This window comes from Lissotriton helveticus, chromosome 1_1 (genome assembly GCF_964261635.1).
Source record: "Lissotriton helveticus chromosome 1_1, aLisHel1.1, whole genome shotgun sequence".
Taxonomy (NCBI): Eukaryota; Metazoa; Chordata; class Amphibia; order Caudata; family Salamandridae; genus Lissotriton; species Lissotriton helveticus.
Window position 1 is genome coordinate 1464511021 of NC_136057.1, and position 21648 is coordinate 1464532668.

General features: G+C 48.0%; 1 protein-coding gene across 3 annotated transcripts in view; it reads left to right on the top strand.

Annotated features, from left to right (window-relative positions):
• ANKRD52 (ankyrin repeat domain 52) overlaps positions 1 to 21648 on the top strand; it is a 387356-nt gene that overhangs the window by 319675 nt on the left and 46033 nt on the right. For all 3 annotated transcript variants that reach the window (XM_078686163.1, XM_078686164.1, XM_078686168.1), the window contains exons 23-26: positions 5645 to 5728; positions 6050 to 6195; positions 12242 to 12324; positions 21298 to 21380. In XM_078686163.1, the coding sequence (XP_078542289.1) occupies positions 5645 to 5728; positions 6050 to 6195; positions 12242 to 12324; positions 21298 to 21380 (396 nt within the window). The remainder of the gene's footprint in view (positions 1 to 5644; positions 5729 to 6049; positions 6196 to 12241; positions 12325 to 21297; positions 21381 to 21648) is intronic.

The following is a 21648-nucleotide window of genomic DNA, read 5'->3' on the forward strand; positions in this document are numbered from 1 at the left end:
AACAAGGAAGAAAGGAGCGACAATTGCGTTTCTAGCTAACACACCACTTCAAGACATTTGCCAAGCTGCAACATGGTCTTCAGGGCACTTGTTCACTAAGCACTACTGTGGGGATATCCAAATGAACAAAGAAGCACAAGTGGGACAGAAGATCTCCCAAAACCAAAAAGTACCTCTGCACCCAGATGCCCCAGAGCTGTCCGAGATAACCTGTTGGTGCTGTCTTGGACCTTGGTCCCTACTTACCATAAGTCCTGAAGAGCAATCCTGTAAGTCGTTGACAAGTGGTCCTATGGAGTGTATGTTTCCCTTATAGGTTAACATTACCGCAAATACAGTATTGTCTATTTAAATGCTGAAAACCTATATTTAAAAGTACTTACCTGATCACGAAGATCTTGGTGCCTAAAATAATATAAATATCTGTGTTATTGTGAGAAAGTGCCATCTTTCTTGCCTTGTTATGCCCCCACTTTTTTCTGAACTGCTGATGTGCTTTGACTGAGTGTGTCCTGGGTCCCTGCCAATCAGGTACCTAGGGCCTGTGTTCCTTCCCTAAAACTGTACAGAAACGAAATACCCAATTGGCATCTCTGGCTACCTGTCAGCCCCTAGTAAATGGTACCCAGGGCATGGTGACCAGAGAAGACCCCTGAGGACTGCAGCACTGATTGTGCCATCCTCAGGGGCCCTGTACCCTGGCACCCACACACTGCCTTGGCAGGATGAGTGCCTAAGAACAGAACCAAAACCAGAGTCGACAGGGCACACATCCCTGTGTGCCCTACCCACAGAACCGGCATACCTCAGTCACCCCTCGAGCTGGGTGCCCTATGCCAGAGGTGAAGGCATGGGTGCATGAGCCCTGTGCCCCTACAGTACGCAGGGCCATTCCTGGGCGCTGTAAGTGCAGTGATGCCATTAAGAGTATATGGTGCTGGGAGGTTGTCATTACGAACTCCACAACACCATAATGGCTACACTGAAGACTGACAAGTTTGGTATCAAACTTCTCAGCACATTAAACCCGCACTGATGCCAGTGTGGGATTTAATGTAACATGCACGAGAGGGCATCTTAGAGATGCCCTCCAAAATCCGAACCTACAATCCACGTCTGGGCTGAGTGGCTGCAGAGGCTGCCACCCAGCAGACATGTTGCTGGACCCCTGGGAGGAGAGCCCCCCGCTATCCTGGGTCTGCAACAAAGCACATCCGGGGCGAGGTGCTATGTCTCCTCCCCCAGGATGGACAGGGGGGAAGCTTCAAAGGCATACCGCCTCTGAGAGCTTCTCCAGACCATTTGCTGTTCCCAGCAATCAGCCCCCCCACCAGTCCCACCCCCCACTTTGGCGGGAAGACTGGCGGGAAAAGCCACGCCACGAAGGGGGGTGTGCCAACCTGGGCCAACTCCACCCCTCAGGTGGAAGAGGCGAGGTAAAGCACGACCCCGGGCCCCGGCCATCTTGTAGATGGGGAGCCCTACCCAATCCCAGCTAGGCTCCTGCCCCCCTCCCACAGGAGAGGAGCAGGTCAGGGGGTGTACTCACCCCGGGACAGGGACCCATTGGTCCCTGCCCTTGCCCTACCTGTAACGCCCCTAAATTCAGTATTTAGGGGCTCCCTGAACCTTCCTTCCTCAGATCCCGATAGAAAAAGAAGCAAGAAGATAAAGAAGAAGACCCGCCGCGCAGCTGCTAACAACAGGACAACACCAACTGACTTGGCCCCAGCCCTACCGGCCTGTTGATCCTGGAACCTGCTCCTGCCTGAACCCGGCGACCTCAACAGACAGTGACCCTAGGACACCCAGAGGACCTGCCTGCCGTGACTCTCTCGACGATTGGGACTCCCTCCAGCAGAGGCTTTGCTACCACAACAACACACCTGGTGCCAGCCAGGAAGCTCCGGACCAGCCCGCTCTGCACCCGCCGAGCCCGGGCCGGGCCAACCCGAACCAAGACCGCGAGGACGTCCCCCCGGCGACTGGGACCCGAAGTCCAGTGCCCAAAGACCCTCCTCGACAAACCAGCCGACGCCTGCAGACTCAGAACCAGGGGCCACCCCAACCGCGACCAGCCGAGGGCAAGCTTTTCCGACACCCAAAGACACCCCAGCGCCCTCCAGCCCCATGTGCCTCCCTTTGGGGTACCTACCTGTGCTCCAAGATCCCAACTTACCCCTCGAAGTGCTGGTCGCCCCTGGAGAGTCTCCGTCCCCGAGCCTGCAGCCTTTTTCCCTTTTGCAAGATCCTCATTGGATAACATTGAGCGCCCGACGGCTCAAAAGCACCCTGCACCTAGACGCCCGAGTGGCGCTGGCTGCGACCTCTCTGTCCTAACTTACTTCCCCCCTTGCCCTGAGCAAGTGACCAGGAGCCCAGCTCCCACAACCGTGTGGCCTACGAGGCAGCAGCCACCAACCGAAGGCCCCCTCCCCCTCATTGGATATCATTGGGCCTACCTACCTCTGCACCCGGCAGCCCCTGTGCCGCTGAGGGTGAACTAACTGTACCTACCTGACCCTGGGGGACCCCTGAGTCTATGCCCAGAACATTGACTTCATCAACCAAGTACTCGCCTGGAAACCAGTAATTCACTTACCTGCCATTGGATAACATTGACCCACCTTTACTCGAAAAATTTCTAAGTGCGAAGTTTTGAAAACTGAAAATATTCCTATAAAATCAGCCAAAGTCCGAATCTGAAAGTACTCACCTGGGATCAGGAGAGAAGCCAGTACTGTACTGGTCAGCCCAGTACTGACCCGCAAAAGTAATCCCTAGCGGGTTTACTAATAACCTGTAATTTCTCCATAGGAACCCATTGTCTGCTTTTCTATGAAATCTCTTTTAAGTGCCCACTTTTGAAAACTGCAAATATTCTTTAAAAATCGTACGACATACTGAAACGCAATTACCTACCTGTTTTGAGTTAGGCCCCCAGTGCTGGCCCTAGGAATCTAGTGCTGGGTTACAAAAGTAACGTGATCGTACTTTACCTGTAACCTGAATTTCCTCCCATTGAATACCATTGTAAGAACCACCTCAAAAAGTTTCTAAGTGTGAACTTTTAAAACTGCTTTATATTCAGGAAAAATCATCACTATAACTAAAACGGTTTTGCTAATCTGGTTTCAGCTTAGACCCCAGGACTGATTCCAAGATCTAGTCCTGGAACAACCAAAGTAATCCATAAAGTAATCAACTGTAATTTTTCTTATGAAAACCATTGAGCTCAATGCTAGAGTGTGTTGCAGAACTGTATTGCTATTAGCTAACCTGTGATCATTGTGTGTATAAACTTATTTCTCCTCTGCAAAGTATTTACCTGAGAGTACTCATACCTCGAAAAGTATATTTTTTTACAACTGTTGGTTCTAAAAATAAAACAACTATATCTAAGGATACAATAACAATTGGCCTGGAGTTCAGTTCTTGAGTGTGTGAAACCTTTTTCTGACTGAGGTTGTGCAACAAATGCTTTACACTGTCATCTAGTACTGCCTTACTGCTCGACCAAGATACCACTTTGGAGTGTAAGGTCAGTTCTGACTTTAACCTCTGTTAAACCTTTGGGGTTTGTGGACTCTATACACACTGTACTGCCTTATTGTCCAGTATATATATAGAGCCACCTTCTCACAGTTATTTTATTAATTGGTGTCGGATTTCTTTGAGTGTGTCTCATTTATTGACTGTGTGCATAACAAATGCTCAACACTCCCCTTTGATTAGCCTAAGCTGCTCGACCACATTGCCACAAAATAGAGCACTTGGAATTCTTGAAGAAAGTCCTGTAAACCATTATGGGGTTCCTGGACTTTCTATAGCGTGTACTTAGTTTTAGTGTGCTATTTAGAGATGCAGCTACCTACATCAGTGGGTACCATTTACTAGGGACTTACAAGGGTGCTACAGTGTGTGCTAATTGTATCACAATTGTACCAGTTTACCTTGGTTTGGGAAATCGCATTGACACTAAGGCCTGGTTAGCAGGCTTCCAGTGCACTTCCAGTCGAAAACATGAGTATTGTTGAGCAAAAAGTGGGGGTGAACATGACAAAAAGGGGCACTTTCCTACAAGTGATGTCCCTCTTGGCGACCATTGTGGCCATGCTTGCCAATATACAATCACACCGTCGACCACCTAGGTCTTCTAATATGCAAGTAGACCTACCTGCAGGGCTAGGTCCATTGTCCCGTCCATGACCCGCAAGAACGTGCTTTCAGTGTCTAGCTAGAACCCCATTATCTAGGGGGAAGAACATACCACATGAAAAAAATCTGAGTCCATTAGAGTGCAGTGAAAACCAGTGAGCTGGGAAATGTTTCCTGCATAGAAGCACTTGGGCTTGAAATAGTTAATGTATAGGTAGTGTAAAAACTTTATTTTTCCATTTAAGAAAAATGCATGTAGTCAAACAAATGTAGTAATTTTTATTGAAAATAATTTAGTTCTTACCAGCTTTTTAAAACAGAAATAGTAAAGGAAAAATGTAGCTTTGAATTTAGGTGGTACTTATGGCCAGAGACTAGACTTGCATGCTAATCTATTTTCTGACCTTGAAAGGGTGGGAGGCTGAGCCTGTCTTGCCAAAATTCAAACTTGTGACCTTCAGAGTACCAAAGAGATAGTGGCGCATGTTAATTTAGAGAGCCATTTTGCTGGTGTTTAGGTAATAAACATTTGAATTTCTAAATAAGAGTGTTACCATCCTCATGGTATTGTGTATAAAAACTGAAAGAAGGCAGAATTAACACTTCAACCTAGAAAAGACATCAGAACAGAGTTTGGAAAAGAGGAATTCTGTGTGCCACCATAAAAGTCTTAATTTCAAGTGTTAAGTGCAGAATCCTAGCCTGTACGTGCTGGGTTTCCAGAAGGAACACTTCTAACTGGAATCTGGGGACCACGGTTCGATCCCCGGCTCCGGCGGCAGGGTAGCTCAGCAGCACCATGTGACTCTGGGCAATGGCTCGCTTAATCTTCCAGACGGCCCCCAGCGCCTAGAGACCCTTACGGGTGATTGTGCGCTTTACAAATGTGGACTTTACTTACTTTACTAACTACTCTGTGGCTAAACAGGATGGAAAATACAAACATCCCGCATGCACTGGTCTGCATGAACCCAGTTTAGTGATAACTGATAGGCAATGTATATCACATACAACATGAGCCAAGCCCTCAAAGCAATCCTGTTACTGCTTCTTACGTAACAGCCCATTCAGCATGTAGAAGGCTAGGTTTTTGCTTACCCACTAGATAGACCTCCCCCACCCCCCCCCCCCCCCCAATTTAGATGTGAACCTCGTTTGGGTGTGGCCTGCGGGAGAAAGGTGTGAAGGCTATGGTGCCGACAGCCTAAACAGAATTAATCAAAATTCTTGAATCAGGATTTTCAGTACCTAATCTTACAGCGGCCAATGAGTCAGACTGGGTGTATGGCTGGAAATTGTAAGGAATGTGTTTAATTGAAAGGCAAGGTGGATGCCTCATCCTCTTTATATCACACAAAGCTTTGCATTTGTCTTTGTCATTGTTGCAGGCCGTGGCTCACTGGGCATGTCCTTTGCTCTCTCTCTGCGGTCTCCAGCTTTAAATGGATCACTACCCTTTTTATAGTTGTCCCATCTTTTGTTGCAGAATCAACAGCCAGGACAGCACATCGGAAATGCTGGTAGACGCCATGGGTGCCAAGATTATCAATAGCAGAGATGCCAAAGGAAGGTAGCTGACTTACATCCATTCCTTCGAAATATAGCAACTTGTTGATGATTGATTAGTACAAATGATGTGTGTTGTGAATTAGCCTCATTATGTAAAGAGTAGTAGGCTTCTGATATATATTAGTCATGCTAGGTTAGTTTGGTTGGAAAATATTATGGGATTTTCACGCGGGGTATTGCATATTGTCTCACACTTCTTCTATTTTGGGTCAGAAGAGTAATTTTCTGAGGTCATGTATAATCATTTGGCTTGTGTAAATCATGTGCCTTCTGCAACTCACACTTGATACTTCTGCTTCTATCCCTCAATCTTTCCATGCAGGACCCCCCTTCACGCCGCTGCCTTCGCAGATAACATTCATGGTTTACAGCTGCTTCTGCGCCACCAGGCTGAGGTAAACGCCATCGACCAATCAGGAAAAACACCTCTCATGATGGCGGCTGAGAATGGGCAGACTGCGGCAGTAGGTAGGTTTGTAAAAAAAAAAAAAAGTGGCATTTGGCTCAATTTAGGTTATGATATTGCATGTTCTCATACTTCTTCGCCTGTGTCTTCTGCTCTCACAGGCTTCCCCGTGTTGCATGATGTAGTTTTAAAAATCGATAATAACTTAGCAGACCCTGCAAGCGGAGGCTAAAGCTGCATGAGAGATCTGGGCATGACAGAGAGAGAAATCTGGTGTGGCCAATGAAAGTGAGGAAGAAAGCTGAGCGAAGCAGTGAGAAACCAGGGAAACCAAGGGCCTGATGTTGGTTGAAAAAGAGAGAGATTGGAAAGTGACAGAGCTGCAAGTGCCTCATTGACAGAGCAAGGTGTGATGCTCTGGACAGTGGAGATGTGGAAAGCAAGGTTGCCTCTTACTCTACCTTCATGCCCTCCTCAAGCCCCATTTACTCTTTTCTCTTGGTAAATGATTAATGGCACTGGGCCCAGCCCCAGCATGGAGAAACAACTATGGAAATGGAGGGACTTGAAAAACTGGCTTTCAGGGGCCCGCATAGAGCACATGTTTCTATTCCATGAATGTTAGTAGCCTCTGAAAGATTGCATTTCTCTGAAGGTAAAGAAAGAGCACACCCTGGAGAAGTGAAGCCACTCCAGGAATGTACACAATCTTAGCGGCCCAGATTCACTTACCAGAGATGATAGTCAACATTTGTATGGTGACCGGGGCTGTCCCCGGAACCGCTGGTATCCTTATTGCTCTTTTAGCACACATAAAAAAATCCCTGCTTGGAGCATGCTGCAGAGTTTAATATTTGAATTCCTAAGGAACTCTAGGCATCTATCAAAACATGCTTTCAAAAAATATTTTCCCCAATACTAAAATCCCACAAGTTCAGTGGTATCTAGGCACCCACTTAGTCATGCTAGAATCCGGATGCACCCGACAAAATCATTATTAGAATTCGGGGGTGTTCCCCCCCCCCCAACTGACTCGTTACTGGAAGCCTAGGACCTCTGCCTAAGCAATTCTGCGGACTTGAACCACAAAACAATAAATAAAAATACGGCTACAAGCATTCATCAAACATACAAATGATGAAATATTGTATTTAATTCACAGACAAATGTAAAACATATCAACATTATAATTTTATTGGAAAGGATGGAGAATTTCTAAATTCAATTGGGGCCACCTATTGTCCACATTATATTCTCTTTGATGCACTTCCACTGACTCAATAAATCAATCTGAAAATGACTAAATGTTTAGCTTCCAATTGCACATTTTTTCACATTTACAGAATGTTTTACATTTTTCATCTACACACCCTTTATTCATCTGTTTTATATTATTTAATTTTTTAAGTAGCAATTGACCAGCTGCACTGCCTCTAGGACCCCCAGGGCTTCCCGGACCACAAGTTATAAACTGCTGCTCTAGGGTATTTTTTCCGCTGGTTTCTGCCACATTGTTCCCAGAACTGTGATGTGCTTTAAATCTCCTCCATGTGATGTATCACTTGGGGCAGTCTTTTATAGGCTACGACCCCTTTCATCAGCCTTAGGTACTGTTGGAGTTTTACGCTCCTGGTGGTCAAATACAAGCTGATGGGATTGCGAGGACAATGCAAAACAATTTTCAGGAGGTCCTTTACTGACCTTTACACTGTTACTAAAGTGGTCTAGACTAGGATCAAAAACTCCTCATAATATTGCAATTAAAACAAGCATTGGCATAGCCTATAGGTCTCGCCTTTGGGACCTTATAAGTGTTTAGCCATGCAAAACTTGATGTTGTTGCACTAAGGATATTGTGCTAGCGAGACCTGTAGTTTACTGTTCTGGGTGCCCCCCAATAAGGCTGACAAGCCATAACTTTGTGACTTTATTAAACATGAAATACTGGTCAGTTATATTTTGGGCTGAGCAGAAGTATCCACGTTCCACTACAAATAAAGTTTGGCTGCGGAGAAACGGGGCATGAATGATTTGTCTGGAGTTTTAGGAACTCGCCACAGTTCTAAATATTTCACTGCAAAACCGTAAACTTCCTCCGAAGTTAGAGCTTGCCAGTGCATTAGCAGCACTGCATGTTTCCACACACTTCCCCCCTGAAAAGCACATACCTCCTTATAACGTTACCGTAAAAAAAAGCCTGTTTATTGGTGTACTTATGCATAATTCACGTTCGCAACATCCAATAATTAATATTTTAATAACAGGGGAAGCGATGGGCATCCTGTGTGAGTGGGGGCGGCAGTTCATGTTGGCCAGCACCAGAAACTGCCTTGGTGCAGGCGAGCCCTGGGATCAAAATTTGGCTGAGCCCGGGAGAGCTTCCTTCAGAGGCACACACGCACTATTGGGAATTGGAGACGACTCGCAAACATTTGTTCCCTTAACAGTCTGCGGCTGAGCAGAGTTTCCAGACCTGCTGGCTCTGGCCTGGTAACAGTGTTGTCAGATTATTTTAGCATTGTCTAGCCCTAAGCCAACCAACAAGTACTCCAAAGTAGCCCAATACTGCTACTTGAAGGAAGGAAGGAAGGAAGGAAGGGCAGGGATAGTGTCAAGCAGGCGGTGAATGCATTGGAATTGAAGCAACGTGTGCGTCGCAGAGGTGTAAATATATGTAACTAGTGTGCGCGGAAGGCAAGAAGCTAAGCGCTTCGGCCTCTGGAGGAGGACGTGCAGCCGGTCTCCCAAAATCCTGGGTAGGAGAGATGTGCCAGCAGCCGGGCATGTTTTTGTTGGTATTTTGAGGCAGTGAGCCAGGGACACTGGAACAGCGGGCTTCCTGTACGAACAGGGTGACTGGAAGGGCAGAAACCGTTGCTGTTTTATAAGATTATTGCATCCAGTTTACATCGGACTTACTAAGAAGTCGTAAATCTGTGGGGGGTTTTTTTGTCCGATTGCGCAGAGCGTTGGGATTTCGCTATTAGATTAAGTGTATAAATTGTGGAGGAGGAGGGTTTTCGGGAGAGAGCTTGTGAGTTGAAAAAGAGAAAGGTAGGCAGATGGTATAGAGCCGTTTGGTTGGGAAATGGTAAGAGTGAAACTGAATGTGATCTAAGCAGGCCAAGTTGAAAAAATAAAATTATATTTTAAAACAGTACACATTAATTCTGGAGAGGAATGATGTGATAGACGGAGAGACAGGGTGGGAATGAAAGAAAAACTGAAAAAAACGCGGCCCGCGCTGTGTTTATTTAATAACGGGCTGGAGGTGTTTATTTAATGACGCGCCGGAGTAATCTGATCCCAAGTGGGGGAGGTGTGCTGTGTCTGCCTGCTGGAAATTGAAGCACTCGTGCTTGTGGTGGCCTCCGCCTTGCGGGAGCGAGGAGCAGAACAATATGTTTTCAATTAAATGCGCGCTGCTGCTCGCTCCCGCAAGGTGGATGCCAGCACAATCACGCGTGTGGTGGAAAAGGAGCAGACCAATTTCTGAAGGTCATTTCATAGAGCAGCGCATGCGCGCTGCCTAGGCAAGACCTAAAAAACAAGGGAGGCCAAGACTCTGGTTGGGATGCACTTTTTAGATGGGGCGGGGGTGATTTGGAGGTGTTTTGTCTGACTGCTCCCTTTGAGGAGCTCTTACTGAGGTTATGTCTACACAAGAAGATCTAGGACATCACCTTTATTCCATCTTCGCCTTTGACCTCAGACTCATGGACTGTCTTGAGATTACCTTTGGACCAAACACATACATATCCGGCCGGCTCAGGTGGTACATGGACAGACCCCATCCCACCCACCTCTCCTGAGTCCGGTTTACTTTTACTGTTCTTATGGAGATTCACCCAGAATGCAAGCAGATCGACTGGAACTGTCATTAAGCATCTTATCCTAGAGGTCCTTTTCAAGGAACTCTTGGTGAAGATGCAGGCAACGCCACAGATTCTGCTTCTCTAGTTTCTTGGAGCCTTTATGATCACTGTAGTACCAGTTCTTTCTTTGTGCTTAGTCACCTGTTGCTGGACCTTACCTTTACCCTAGCTGCACTCACTACTCCACAGAAGTCAGTACCTTTCATTCCATGCTTATTTTCATATTTCACCATACTAATTCACCACTAATCCTTTATGAGTTTCCGGAGTAACGTGCTGCTCGCCAAAAAAAGCGCTTCAACACCCCATCAGCGGTTAGAAGCGCTATATAAATACAGACCTTCTTCCCTCTTCTATCCTTCTGCTATCCTTCTGAATCCAAATAACTGACTAACATATCCACCACTTAAAATGTACTTGCATGTTTCACTATACTAATTCAACACTAATCCTCTATGGGTCCTGGAGTAGCGGGCTACTTGCCGAAAAAGCGCTTTGACGCCTCGTCTGGGGTAGTAAGCACTATACAAATGCAATTACAATACAGTACAATACGTCATTTGGCCACAGCCCAGAAACCAGAGCTCCTTGCACTTCGTCCTTCCCCCCACACTGCTGGAGCTGGACAAGTGCTCAGCGCTGACACTCCAGGTGGGCTTCAAAAATATTTTTAAGTGTTTGTGCATCTCCAAGTGGTGGAGGATTACATATTGTCTTCATTGCTTTAGGGTGCAGCACTCCATACTCATTTTTTAAATTTGTATTATTATTCTCGTTAAAGAGGACTCGTCCTTGGATGTTCTGTCAGATTCATGACCAACCCTTTTCAGGAGTTCTGATTTTCATGAGAAGGAATACCCATCTATTTCCTTGAAAGAGGTGTTCCTTTAGCCACAATATTGTAAACATGGTTTACACTGGTCAGTTTTCACTATAGGGGTTCTTAAGATTTTTGAGATGCAGGAAATAAACCCAGACCCTCTACACATTTAGAGCAGCCTTCTAAAGTGAAACATGGCAGACAAGCTGCTTGGCCAGGGGGATTTTTCTTTGAAAACCTTTTTTCAGTTTTGCATTTTGCCTATTGCTAGAGCAAAACTCTGGGTATACATAGAAACAAATTCTGCAAATGACCAGTGTAGGTTTGCTGTATTTGTTCAATAAAGCTCAACTCTGGACATTAACAGCCAACGTGAGCGCCAAAGCCCATTGTTCCTTCAAAGTGAGGGTGGGTCATTAGGTTTTCTGATAGTCTTGTTTCATTCAGCTTACGACAATGTTAACTTTCTTAGCATATAAACCTTTTTGACTTCTATTTGCTACAAGCGTGGGCAAAAACTATAAGCGTTTATGGCAACTTAGTTTTGATATTAGAGCTAGACTTGTTCTTTGGTTGGCCCTTTGTATTTTTCCTTGAGATTGTTTGGGATTTCTCATTATTCAGCCCATCACATTGCCATGCCCTTCCCATTAACTTTGCAATAACAACAGTAAAGGCTAAAAGTTAGGTGCCAAAATCCCCATCTACTGTTTACGGTCAACCTTTCAATCTCTTATGGTTTGCTGCCGCAAAGGTAGCCCTGTCTGCAAACAAGGCAATAAGGATGGGGGAGTTTCAATCAAGTACAGCATGGAACAGTAGCCCTTCTCCCCAACCATACACTTTTCAGCTTCTACCTACTTGAATTGCCCCACTGAGCATTCAGAGAGAGTGATGACAGCAGCACTTTCGGTTGACGTTTCAATTGTTGATGTGTGTGACACAGTTGCATTTATGGATCCTAGTTAACATTCTGCATCATTTATTGTATACACATCAACTTGAAAGATGTCTGACATGTAGACTACACAGCCCTCCAAAACCACTTCAAGAAAAAATTCAACTTTGTAAGCCTGCCCCATTGGACTATTTCTGCTAAGCTTTACTCTCTTCCACCATACCCCTTAATGATTTTCCCCTATCTGTCTGTCTTCCTCAATGGTCTGAAAACATGTGACATTTTTAAATGTTGAGGTTCCGTGCTTATCTCAGTCATAGCCTCCTGACAACATAAACGCTCACAGCAATGCAGAACCTATCACGTTTGCTGTCGTTCCTGAGTTTTGAATAGTTATGTCCCATCCACAACTCGTGTGACAAGCTTTCAACATTTACTGTTTCGTATGGTACTAATGCCATTCTGTCTTCTGTGCCCTTGACCACATGTCATTATGTTTTTTGTTTTTTTAACAGAGTTCCTGCTGTTCCGAGCAAAGGCAGATTTGTCTGTGCTTGATGTCAACAAGAACACAGCACTTCACTTGGCCTGTAGCAAGGTAAGATGCAGGCATCTTCTTAGCAGAAAGTGTTCATTGCAAAGATTATTCTATGATAGTAAATTTTATATCCCCATGGCAGCATATTTTGCAGTTCTTCCCCCTCCCTACCTTAGAACGGCTCAAGGAATGGGGTTGGGTCCATTTGACTTGGCTGTGGAAGAAGTGTGTTCGGGAGCTGGAGAGGAGATGGTAAAAAAATGCTAGCCCTTGAACCATGGCTTTAAAAAGTCTTTTTGTTGGATATTTCCACCTGTAGAACAATCCCAGGCGTCAGACTGGATATGGAAACTTCAAAGCTCTTACTTGACCGGTAGGGGGCACATGCTTTGGAACAACGCTGTAAGTGGCATCAGGGGATGTCACCAAAGCTGTATAGCGCCCGCCCTGCACAATGACATCAGTTCACTTGTTTCTATGCCTTCTGCGCGGATCTGGAGCTACGCTCTCTCTGAAGAGATTTTTTTCCTCACTTTGAGAAAGTGCCTCTTTTGGCATGATTAGCTCCCACTTTTTGCATGGTATTTAATGTGGATTTTATTGTAGTGCATAGTGTCCCTGCCAACCAGGTCCCCTGTGCCAGTGCTCTTCCCTAAAACATATCCACAATTGGTACTTCTGCCCCTGTAAGTCCCTAGTAAGTGGTCCCCTCGATACTGAGGGTCTGGAAGCTAAAGAGAGGCCCCTGGAACCCTCTCACTAGGACCATGCCTCTGCCCCTGCAGCTTGCATTCCCCTGTGAGGTGAAAACAACAAAGCCAACATGGCACCCTGCCTGGGTGCCATGCCAGCCAGCATTGTCTGAAGGTATAGGTAGATCACCCTTCTAGCAGGTCTTACAGCCCTAAGACATGGTGCACTATACAACAGGTGAGGGCTTATCTGCATGAGCAGATATGCCTCCGCAATATTGGGGTCAGTTTCTTGATATTGTAAGTGCCAGGTAAGCCATAGAGAGTACATGAGCTGGAAACTCGACAGCTACCAAACTACTCTGTACAATAAATACACACTGATGCCAGTGTGGGGTTTATTGTACCATGTACTCAAAGTACACCTCAGAGGTGCCTCCTGAGAACTTGCCGACCCTGGTGTGGTCACTGACTGGCTTTAGGCAGCCTGCCACACACCAACATGTTTCTGGACCTCTGGCTGGAGAGCCTCTGCTCTTTGGGACCAGAAACAAAGCACATCCTGGGCGGAGGTGTCACGCCACCTGACCCAGGATAGGCAGGGTCAAAGAAGGGAAAGCTTCAAAGGCTTGCACCTTTGTGAGCTGCCTCAGCTATTTTCTACTCCCAGCAACTGGTCCCCACCGGTTTATGACCCGCACTTTGGCTCGAGAATCGGCGGGAACACCAAGATAGGAGGAGAGGTGTGCCCACCTTTGCCAACCCCACCCCTTCCCACTGGTGGGTGGCATAATAGGGTGTGTACCCCCCCCCCCCCTCCCCCCCAAGGAAGGGACTCCAATGTCCCAACATTTACCTACCTGAAACGCCCTTAAACTTAGTGTTCGAGGCATGTGGGCTGCTGAATTCATATCTATAGCATAGATCGCCGCCTAGTGTTGGGTCCGGATGATTGCACATTGTTGTCCTGGAAGAGTCTTCGAAGTATCACGAGATAGGTGGCTCCTCCCCTGGACTACAGTGCGCATGGGCATTGACTCCATCCTCAGATTGTTTTTTTCCGCCATTGGGTTCGGATGTGATTTCGTTATCTCCTGTTCGGAATCATTATAAAACTTTTTCGAGGCCAAAAGGCCTTTTTCGAACCGTCGGTATTGTTTGCGTTCGGTGCCCGACTTTATTCCTTCTCGTCGAGTCGGATATCCGGGGAGTCGTGTGACTCTTCGGTGATCGAGGCCCAGTCGATGCAGCAAGACTTTCGACGGCATGGAACGGAGTCCGTTCAAGCACTGTCCCGTGTGTGGATCCAAGTACCCACACATTGACGTCCACCCAGTTTGCAACAAATGCCTGTCGCCGGACCACGACGAAGCCAACTGTATGGCCTGTTCCAGGTTTCGATCGAAGAAGACGATCCGACTTTGGCGCCTGGCGCGCCTCGAGGCCTGGCGGACGGCCCCAGCACCGGTGGACATCTTCGACGATGAAGAAGCAGATAAACATGAGGTTCAGATGCAGATTTCACCTCCAACAGTCGACGTCGAGTACGAATACGAAGAGGATGGCGAAGGCCTTGATGTAGAAGAAGTCGTCGACGAGGTAGGGGACGACAATGAGGCCTATGGGGCCATGGAGGATAGCTCGGAGGAAGAGCTATGCCCCGTTCAAACACTTTCAAAGGCTCTGGTCGAGGGATCGCCACACGGCCTTACCCAAGACCCTATACCTGCATCCACGGCCCCGCCTTCTGGCCCGGCTACGGACACTTCGACGGAGCCGCCATTGTCGAAAACGAAACCGAAAGTGAAACCATCGGTGTCGACAAAAACAAAATCGGTTGAGGCGCCATCGAAACCGAAGACGTCGGCACCCCCTTCGACGCCATCGTCTTCACAGGGGTCGGGGCCGAAGAAGACCGTCGAGCCGGTCAAGTCGGGCAAAGGCGTCGAGCCGAAGGTGGTCAAGGGCGTCGACCCGAAGGTGGTCATGGGCGTTGAGCCGAAGACCAAGAAGGGCGAGGAGTCGGAATCGCGCAAGAGCGCTGACCCGAAGTCCAACAAGGGCGTCGAGCCGAAAACAAGTAAAGGCGTCGAGCCGAAAACAAGTAAGGGCGCCGAGCCCCCGGCTGGGACCCCGAAACAAGTAGCACGACCCACCGATCCGAAACCATCGGCGTCGACGGCGGCTAACACGGACAAAGATCGTAGCGCCCCTATCAAGGATGCTGCTACGCCTCGGATAGAAAAATCTAGGTCATCGACGCTCGAGTCTTCCCATGTTGGTGAACCGAGGTCGGCTGTCGGGTCGACGAAACCGTCCGCTTCCTTTACGAAGCAGGTCTCGGACTCCCTCAGACGGATCAGGGAAAAAGCTTCAGCGGCGGAACCACAGACGCCTGCCTCTTCGAAGCCACCTGTCCCGAAGCCAAAAATTTCGGCGCCGATCCGCTTCACGCTACCGCCGAAGGAGGCGCCGAAGGCCTTCGCACCGCAATCGGTGCCCAAGGACACTGCGGGGTCGAAGCCAACGGACCGGCCAGGAAGTTTGAAGCATCAAACACCCTTGCTGGAAGAGGAGTCGGAGCATTTCATTGATGCCGACACCGGAAAACTTATGATTTACAAACGGAAGATCACTCCATCGCAACCCTTGGAGTCGTATACCATTCCTCTGAAGCGCAAAAGGCCTGCTTCAGACACACCAAACTTGGTCGAACCAATAGTTCCTCAGACTCCAAGAATTACAACACCATCACCCACTTATTCTGATGGAGAAGATGCTGGGGATGGAGATGAGGAATACAATTTTCCTAATAACACAGAGCCTGACGAACAACAGGACTCGTGGGTAGAGGCAGGTGACCAAGGGGATCAGCACACTGCCCATGAACCTCAGGTGTACAACGTCAAAACCTCTCCCACTGAGGATTCTGCTGCATTTAATGCACTGATTGAAAGGGCAGCAAAAAACCACGGAGTTGAGATGCATGCTGACCCTGTGGAGGTGGACTTCCTTTTTGACACTTTTTCAACTGCTGAAAAAACTGTAAAAACTCTACCTATGCTAAAGGGGGTCATTAAACATGCTGCAGAACCTACGCGGTCAAGGGTGGTCAACCCTAGAATTGAAAAGAAATACAGACCGGCACCTGGCGACCCTACCTACATCAAGGGCCAGTTGCCATTGGACTCTCTGGTAGTTTCGAATGCCCGCAAGAGGGCGAATTCGCAAACCACTGGTGAAGCTCCTCCCCCAGACAAAGAATCAAAAGTGCTGGAGGCATCAGGAAAGAGGGTAGCAGCTCAAGCGGCCAATATCTGGCGTATATCTAACACGCAGGCACTCTTGGCACGTTATGACAGGGCACACTACGACACACTAGAGACCCTATTGCAACATCTACCAGACCAATATAAAGAGGCAGGGGAGATGCTTATCCAGGAAGGGAAGCTCATCTCTAACGCTTCCATCAAGTGCGCACTAGACGTTGCGGACACTGCGGCCAGAGCAATTAATACCAGTGTGATGCTCAGACGGCAAGCATGGCTCAGAATCTCAGGTTTTAAACCAGAAATCCAAACTACCATCCTTAACCAGCCAGTAAACCCTGACAGGTTGTTTGGTCCAGAGGTGGATACCACCCTGGAGAAAATAAAGAAAGATACTGAGACTGCCAAGTCCATGGGAGCTCTCCAGTCCCAACAGTTTCGAGGGAACACTTTTCGTAGCTCAGGCAATCGAGGTGTTAACAGAGGCCAGATGTCACAGCAGACACAGTTCAATAAAGGTGGGGCGCAATCCTCGTACACCAAGCAGAGTAGAGGAGGATACCGGGGCAACAGCACCAAGGGCAGAGGCAACAACAACTCCCGTTCCTCTGCCACCAACAAGCAGTGACTCCCTGTCACTGCCCCCCGACCATCCAACACCTGTCGGGGGGAGACTCCAGCAGTTCCTGCCAGTCTGGAAATCCATCACCACAGACAGGTGGGTCAGGAAACTTATCCAGTTCGGTTATTGTTTGGAGCTGACATCCACTCCACCCAACATACCACCAAGACACCGTCCTATGTCCACAGAGCATTTGCACTTATTGCAGCAGGAGGTTCTAGTCATGCTGCAAAAAGGCACAATAGAGCTCGTGCCAGTGGAGGAAGAAGGCACAGTGGTGTATTCCCTGTACTTCTTAATCCCAAAGAAGGACTGGTCCCTCAGGCCCATTCTGGACCTCAGGCCTCTGAACCAGTACATTCTCTCAGAACACTTCCACATGTTAACACTGCAGCAGGTTCTTCCATTGCTAAATCAGGAAGACTTCCTCGCAACCTTGGACCTCAAGGATGCTTACTTTCACATTCCACTCCACCCATCCCACAGGAAATACCTCAGATTCACCATTCTGAATCGGCGTTATCAGTTCAAGGTCCTTCCTTTCGGAGTGACAACAGCCCCCAGAGTGTTCACGAAATGTCTGGCGACAGTGGCTGCGCACCTCAGGAGACAGAACGTCCATGTATACCCTTATCTGGACGACTGGGTAGTTCAGGCAAAGTCGGCCCAGCAGTGCGCCGCCGACATGTCCCACACCATTCACCTTCTTCACGGTCTGGGCTTCTCACTGAACTATCCGAAGTCGCACCTTCAGCCAGCCCATGTGCGGCAGTATCTGGGCGCGACGATAGATACTCTGGCGGCGACGGCTCAGCCAAATTCAGTGAGAATAGACAGCATTCAGGCGCTGATCCAGAAATTCAGACCGCAACACTCGCTTCCAGCAAGAGTGTTCATGCAGTTGATAGGCATGATGGCCTCCTGCATCTTCATAGTCCCGCATGCAAGGTTACATATGCGTCCGCTCCAAGAATGCTTGGCACATCAGTGGACTCAGGCTCACGGACAGTTGAAAGACCTAGTGTTGGTAACCGGTCGGGCATACAACTCGCTGCATTGGTGGAATCCACACAACCTTTGCAAGGGCCGACCGTTCCGGGAGCCTGTGCCACAGATTATCCTGACGACGGACGCATCTCTCCAGGGATGGGGAGCTCATGTACTCCACTACACAGTGCAGGGACTTTGGTCAACGCAGCAGAGGAAGATGCACATCAACTACTTCGAACTGATGGCAATCTTCATGGCACTGAAGTCCTTCAAAGTACATCTGTGCAACAAGGTCGTGTTGATCCGGACGGACAACATGATGGCAATGTACTATATCCAAAAGCAGGGAGGTACACACTCTCCACAGCTGTCTCACCTGGTTCAGAGCATGTGGAAGTGGGCCATTCAGAGGAACATCTTCCTCATGGCGGAACACCTCCCGGGCAAGGACAATCAGATAGCGGATCTGCTCAGCAGGTACAGCCACCAGATGCACGAGTGGGAGTTACACCCATCAGTACTCCACCCGTACTTCCAGCAGTGGGGTCATCCAGAAATAGACCTGTTTGCCACAAGGGAAAACGCAAAATGCCAAAGCTTTGCCGCCAGGTTCCCACAGTCGCAGGGCAATGCGATATGGATGAACTGGTCAGGCAGATTTGCGTACGCTTTTCCCCCAGCACCTCTCATACCGCTGGTGGCAAGAAAGCTAAAGCAACACTCGATGACACTCATCCTGGTTGCTCCAACGTGGGCACGCCAACCATGGTACACCACGTTTCTAGAACTCTCCGTGGTACCGCATCAAAGGCTGCGCCTCACACCCAGGCTCCTGACGCAGAACCATGGCGACATTCAGCACCCAGATCCGCAACAGCTCAACCTGGCGATCTGGCTCCTGAGGTCTTAGAATTTGGCTACCTTGACTTGCCTCCTGAATGCATGGACATCATCCGGGAGGCGAGGAGGCCCACTACCAGAGCTTGCTATGCAGCGAAAAGGAAGCGGTTTGTCATTTACTGTACAGAACATCATATCAACCCGCTAGATGCATCCATTCCTAATATCATCTGCTATTTGTTACATCTTTACAAATGCAATCTAGCATATGCTTCCATTCGGATACACTTATCCGCCATAGCGGCTTATCTCCAAAACAGGCAGCACCTCTCTGTTTTCAGGGTGCCTGCTATTAAAGCATTCCTAGAGGGGCTAAAGCGGGTCATCCCCGCCAGCTCCTGTGTGGAACCTCAATGTGGTCCTCACCAGATTGATGGGCCCACCGTTTGAGCCTCTACACTCCTGTGAGATTCAGTTCTTAACATGGAAGGTTGCTTTTCTCATTGCCATCACGTCTCTGCGACGTGTTAGTGAGCTACAGGCGCTCACAGTACAAGAGCCATTTATTCAAATTCATTCTAACAGGGTGGTGCTGCGCACTAACCCTAAGTTTCTTCCTAAGGTGGTGTCGCAGTTTGATGTCAATCAAACCATCGAACTGCCTGCATTCTTTCAGAACCCCGAAACAGTAGCAGAGAGAATGCTCCACACGCTTGATGTCAAAAGAGCGTTAATGTACTACATTGACAGGACCAAAGACTTTAGAAAGACACAACAGCTCTTTGTTGCCTTCTCAGCCCGGCACAAAGGCAACCCCATTTCCAAAGCAGGAATAGCCAGGTGGATCGTTAAGTGTATTCAGATTTGCTATCACAAGGCTAAGCGCACTTTAACGGTCCCCCCCAGGGCCCACTCCACACGCAAGTTGGGGGCCTCCATGGCGTTCCTGGGTAATATTCCTTTGGAAGATATTTGTAGAGCAGCCACATGGTCTACACCACATACATTTACTAAACATTACTGTGTAGATGTGCACTCCAAACAGCAGGCAGCTGTAGGACAGGCTGTTCTTAAAACACTTTTTCAGACTTCTGCAGCTGGCACAGGCGGCCGCCGTTAATGGAGGGACTGCTATGTATTCTATGCTATAGATATGAATTCAGCAGCCCACATGCCTCGAACTGAATATGCTACTTACCAGTATGCATCTGTTCTTGGCATGTAGGGCTGCTGACATTCATATCGCCCGCCCTCCTCCCCGGCGCCTGTAGCGGCTGCAGACTCTTCTTGCATTTCATCTTAAGCATGGCCATCGCTTACACTAATACACTCCATCTTTGCCACAATGGCTAAAAACAATCTGAGGATGGAGTCGATGCCCATGCGCACTGTAGTCCAGGGGAGGAGCCACCTATCTCGTGATACTTCGAAGACTCTTCCCAGACAACAATGTGCAATCATCCGGACCCAACACTAGGCGGCGATCTTTGCTATAGATATGCTATAGATATGAATGTCAGCAGCCCTACATGCCAAGAACAGATGCATACTGGTAAGTAGCATATTCAATTTAGGGGCAACCCTGAACCTTGCCTCTGCAGACAAGAAGAAGGACCAAAGAGCTGTGCTGAAGGAAGAAGAAGAGGGCACCAATTGACTTGGCCCCAGCCCTACTGGCCTGTCCCTACTTCGATCTGCTCCAGCGAAATTCTGGATTTGCTCACTAACAGACTCTGGCTCCGACCAAATCCACAAGTCTGCACCACTTTGCACCCGGGACCTGAGTTCAAGTAGCCCAACACCACGAGGTGGTCTCCCCGGTTATCCAGACCTGAAATCTGATGATCCCTGACCAGCCTCGAGTCTCCTGACCACGATCGGAGCTGGTAAGAAGAATCAGACGCCAAAAGACACTCCTGCACCCGATGCCCCATGGCCTTGGGAGGCCCAACCGATGGTGGCCCAGCATCCCACGACATCCCAACTTACCTCTCCAACTGGTAGTCGCCTTCAGAAGATCTTCATGCCCGAACCTGCGGTGTTTGTTCAATCCGGAGAATCCCTATTGAAAGTAACAGGACACAACACCAAAACAGCACCCTGCATCCGGCCGCCCTAGTACCACTGCGGGTCCACCTTGGGTACCTACTTGAACCTTGCCTTAAATCCGGGAGCTTGCCTCCCACAACCTTGTAGCCTGCTCGTGAGCAGCCACCAACCGGAGGCCCCCATTGGATAACATTGGGCCTCAGCACTCTGCATGCCAAGAACTGATGCTTACAGGGTAAATAACATAATCCTTTTCTTCAAGACTTAACAAGAAGATGTGAAACTACTTTCTAAAAATTTAACCCTGACAAGGCAGAACTCATCGTTTTTGTAGCAACCTGGAATTTACATATAGCCATAACAGTTTAACAGAAATTTGCCTTGCTGACTTCACCACACATCTTTCAAATTGTAACCCTCATTTGAGTCTTTTAAGCTGTGCCTCAGAATGTATGGGCTGTAGCGTCCTGCAGAGTGTTCCAGGTGTTGTATGACCACTGACTTTGAAGCATAATGTTTGATTTTTTTTTTGTCTGAATTTATAACTTCTATATCTGCCTGTGCTCTCTAGGGTCATGAAAAGTGTGCCTTGCTGATACTGGGAGAGACCCAAGACCTTGGCCTTATCAATGCAACCAACAGCTCGCTGCAAATGTGAGTATTTGATCTGTAAATGTGTGGTATACTCAAAGCAATAGTGGATGCTCATAGATACCTTTGTTTGTTTGTTTGTTAATTGTTAGGTGTTTCTCCTGCTTTAGATCTTTCATAATATCACATTCCGCGATGTTGAAGTGGGAGTCCCTCTGTAACTTTACAATATCCGTACAAGGAACTGCCTGCTTTGCAAGCCTTCAAAACTATGTCCCTTTATTTGTATATCCACCTCATTGGAAAAGAACCAAACGTCAGCCAATGAGAT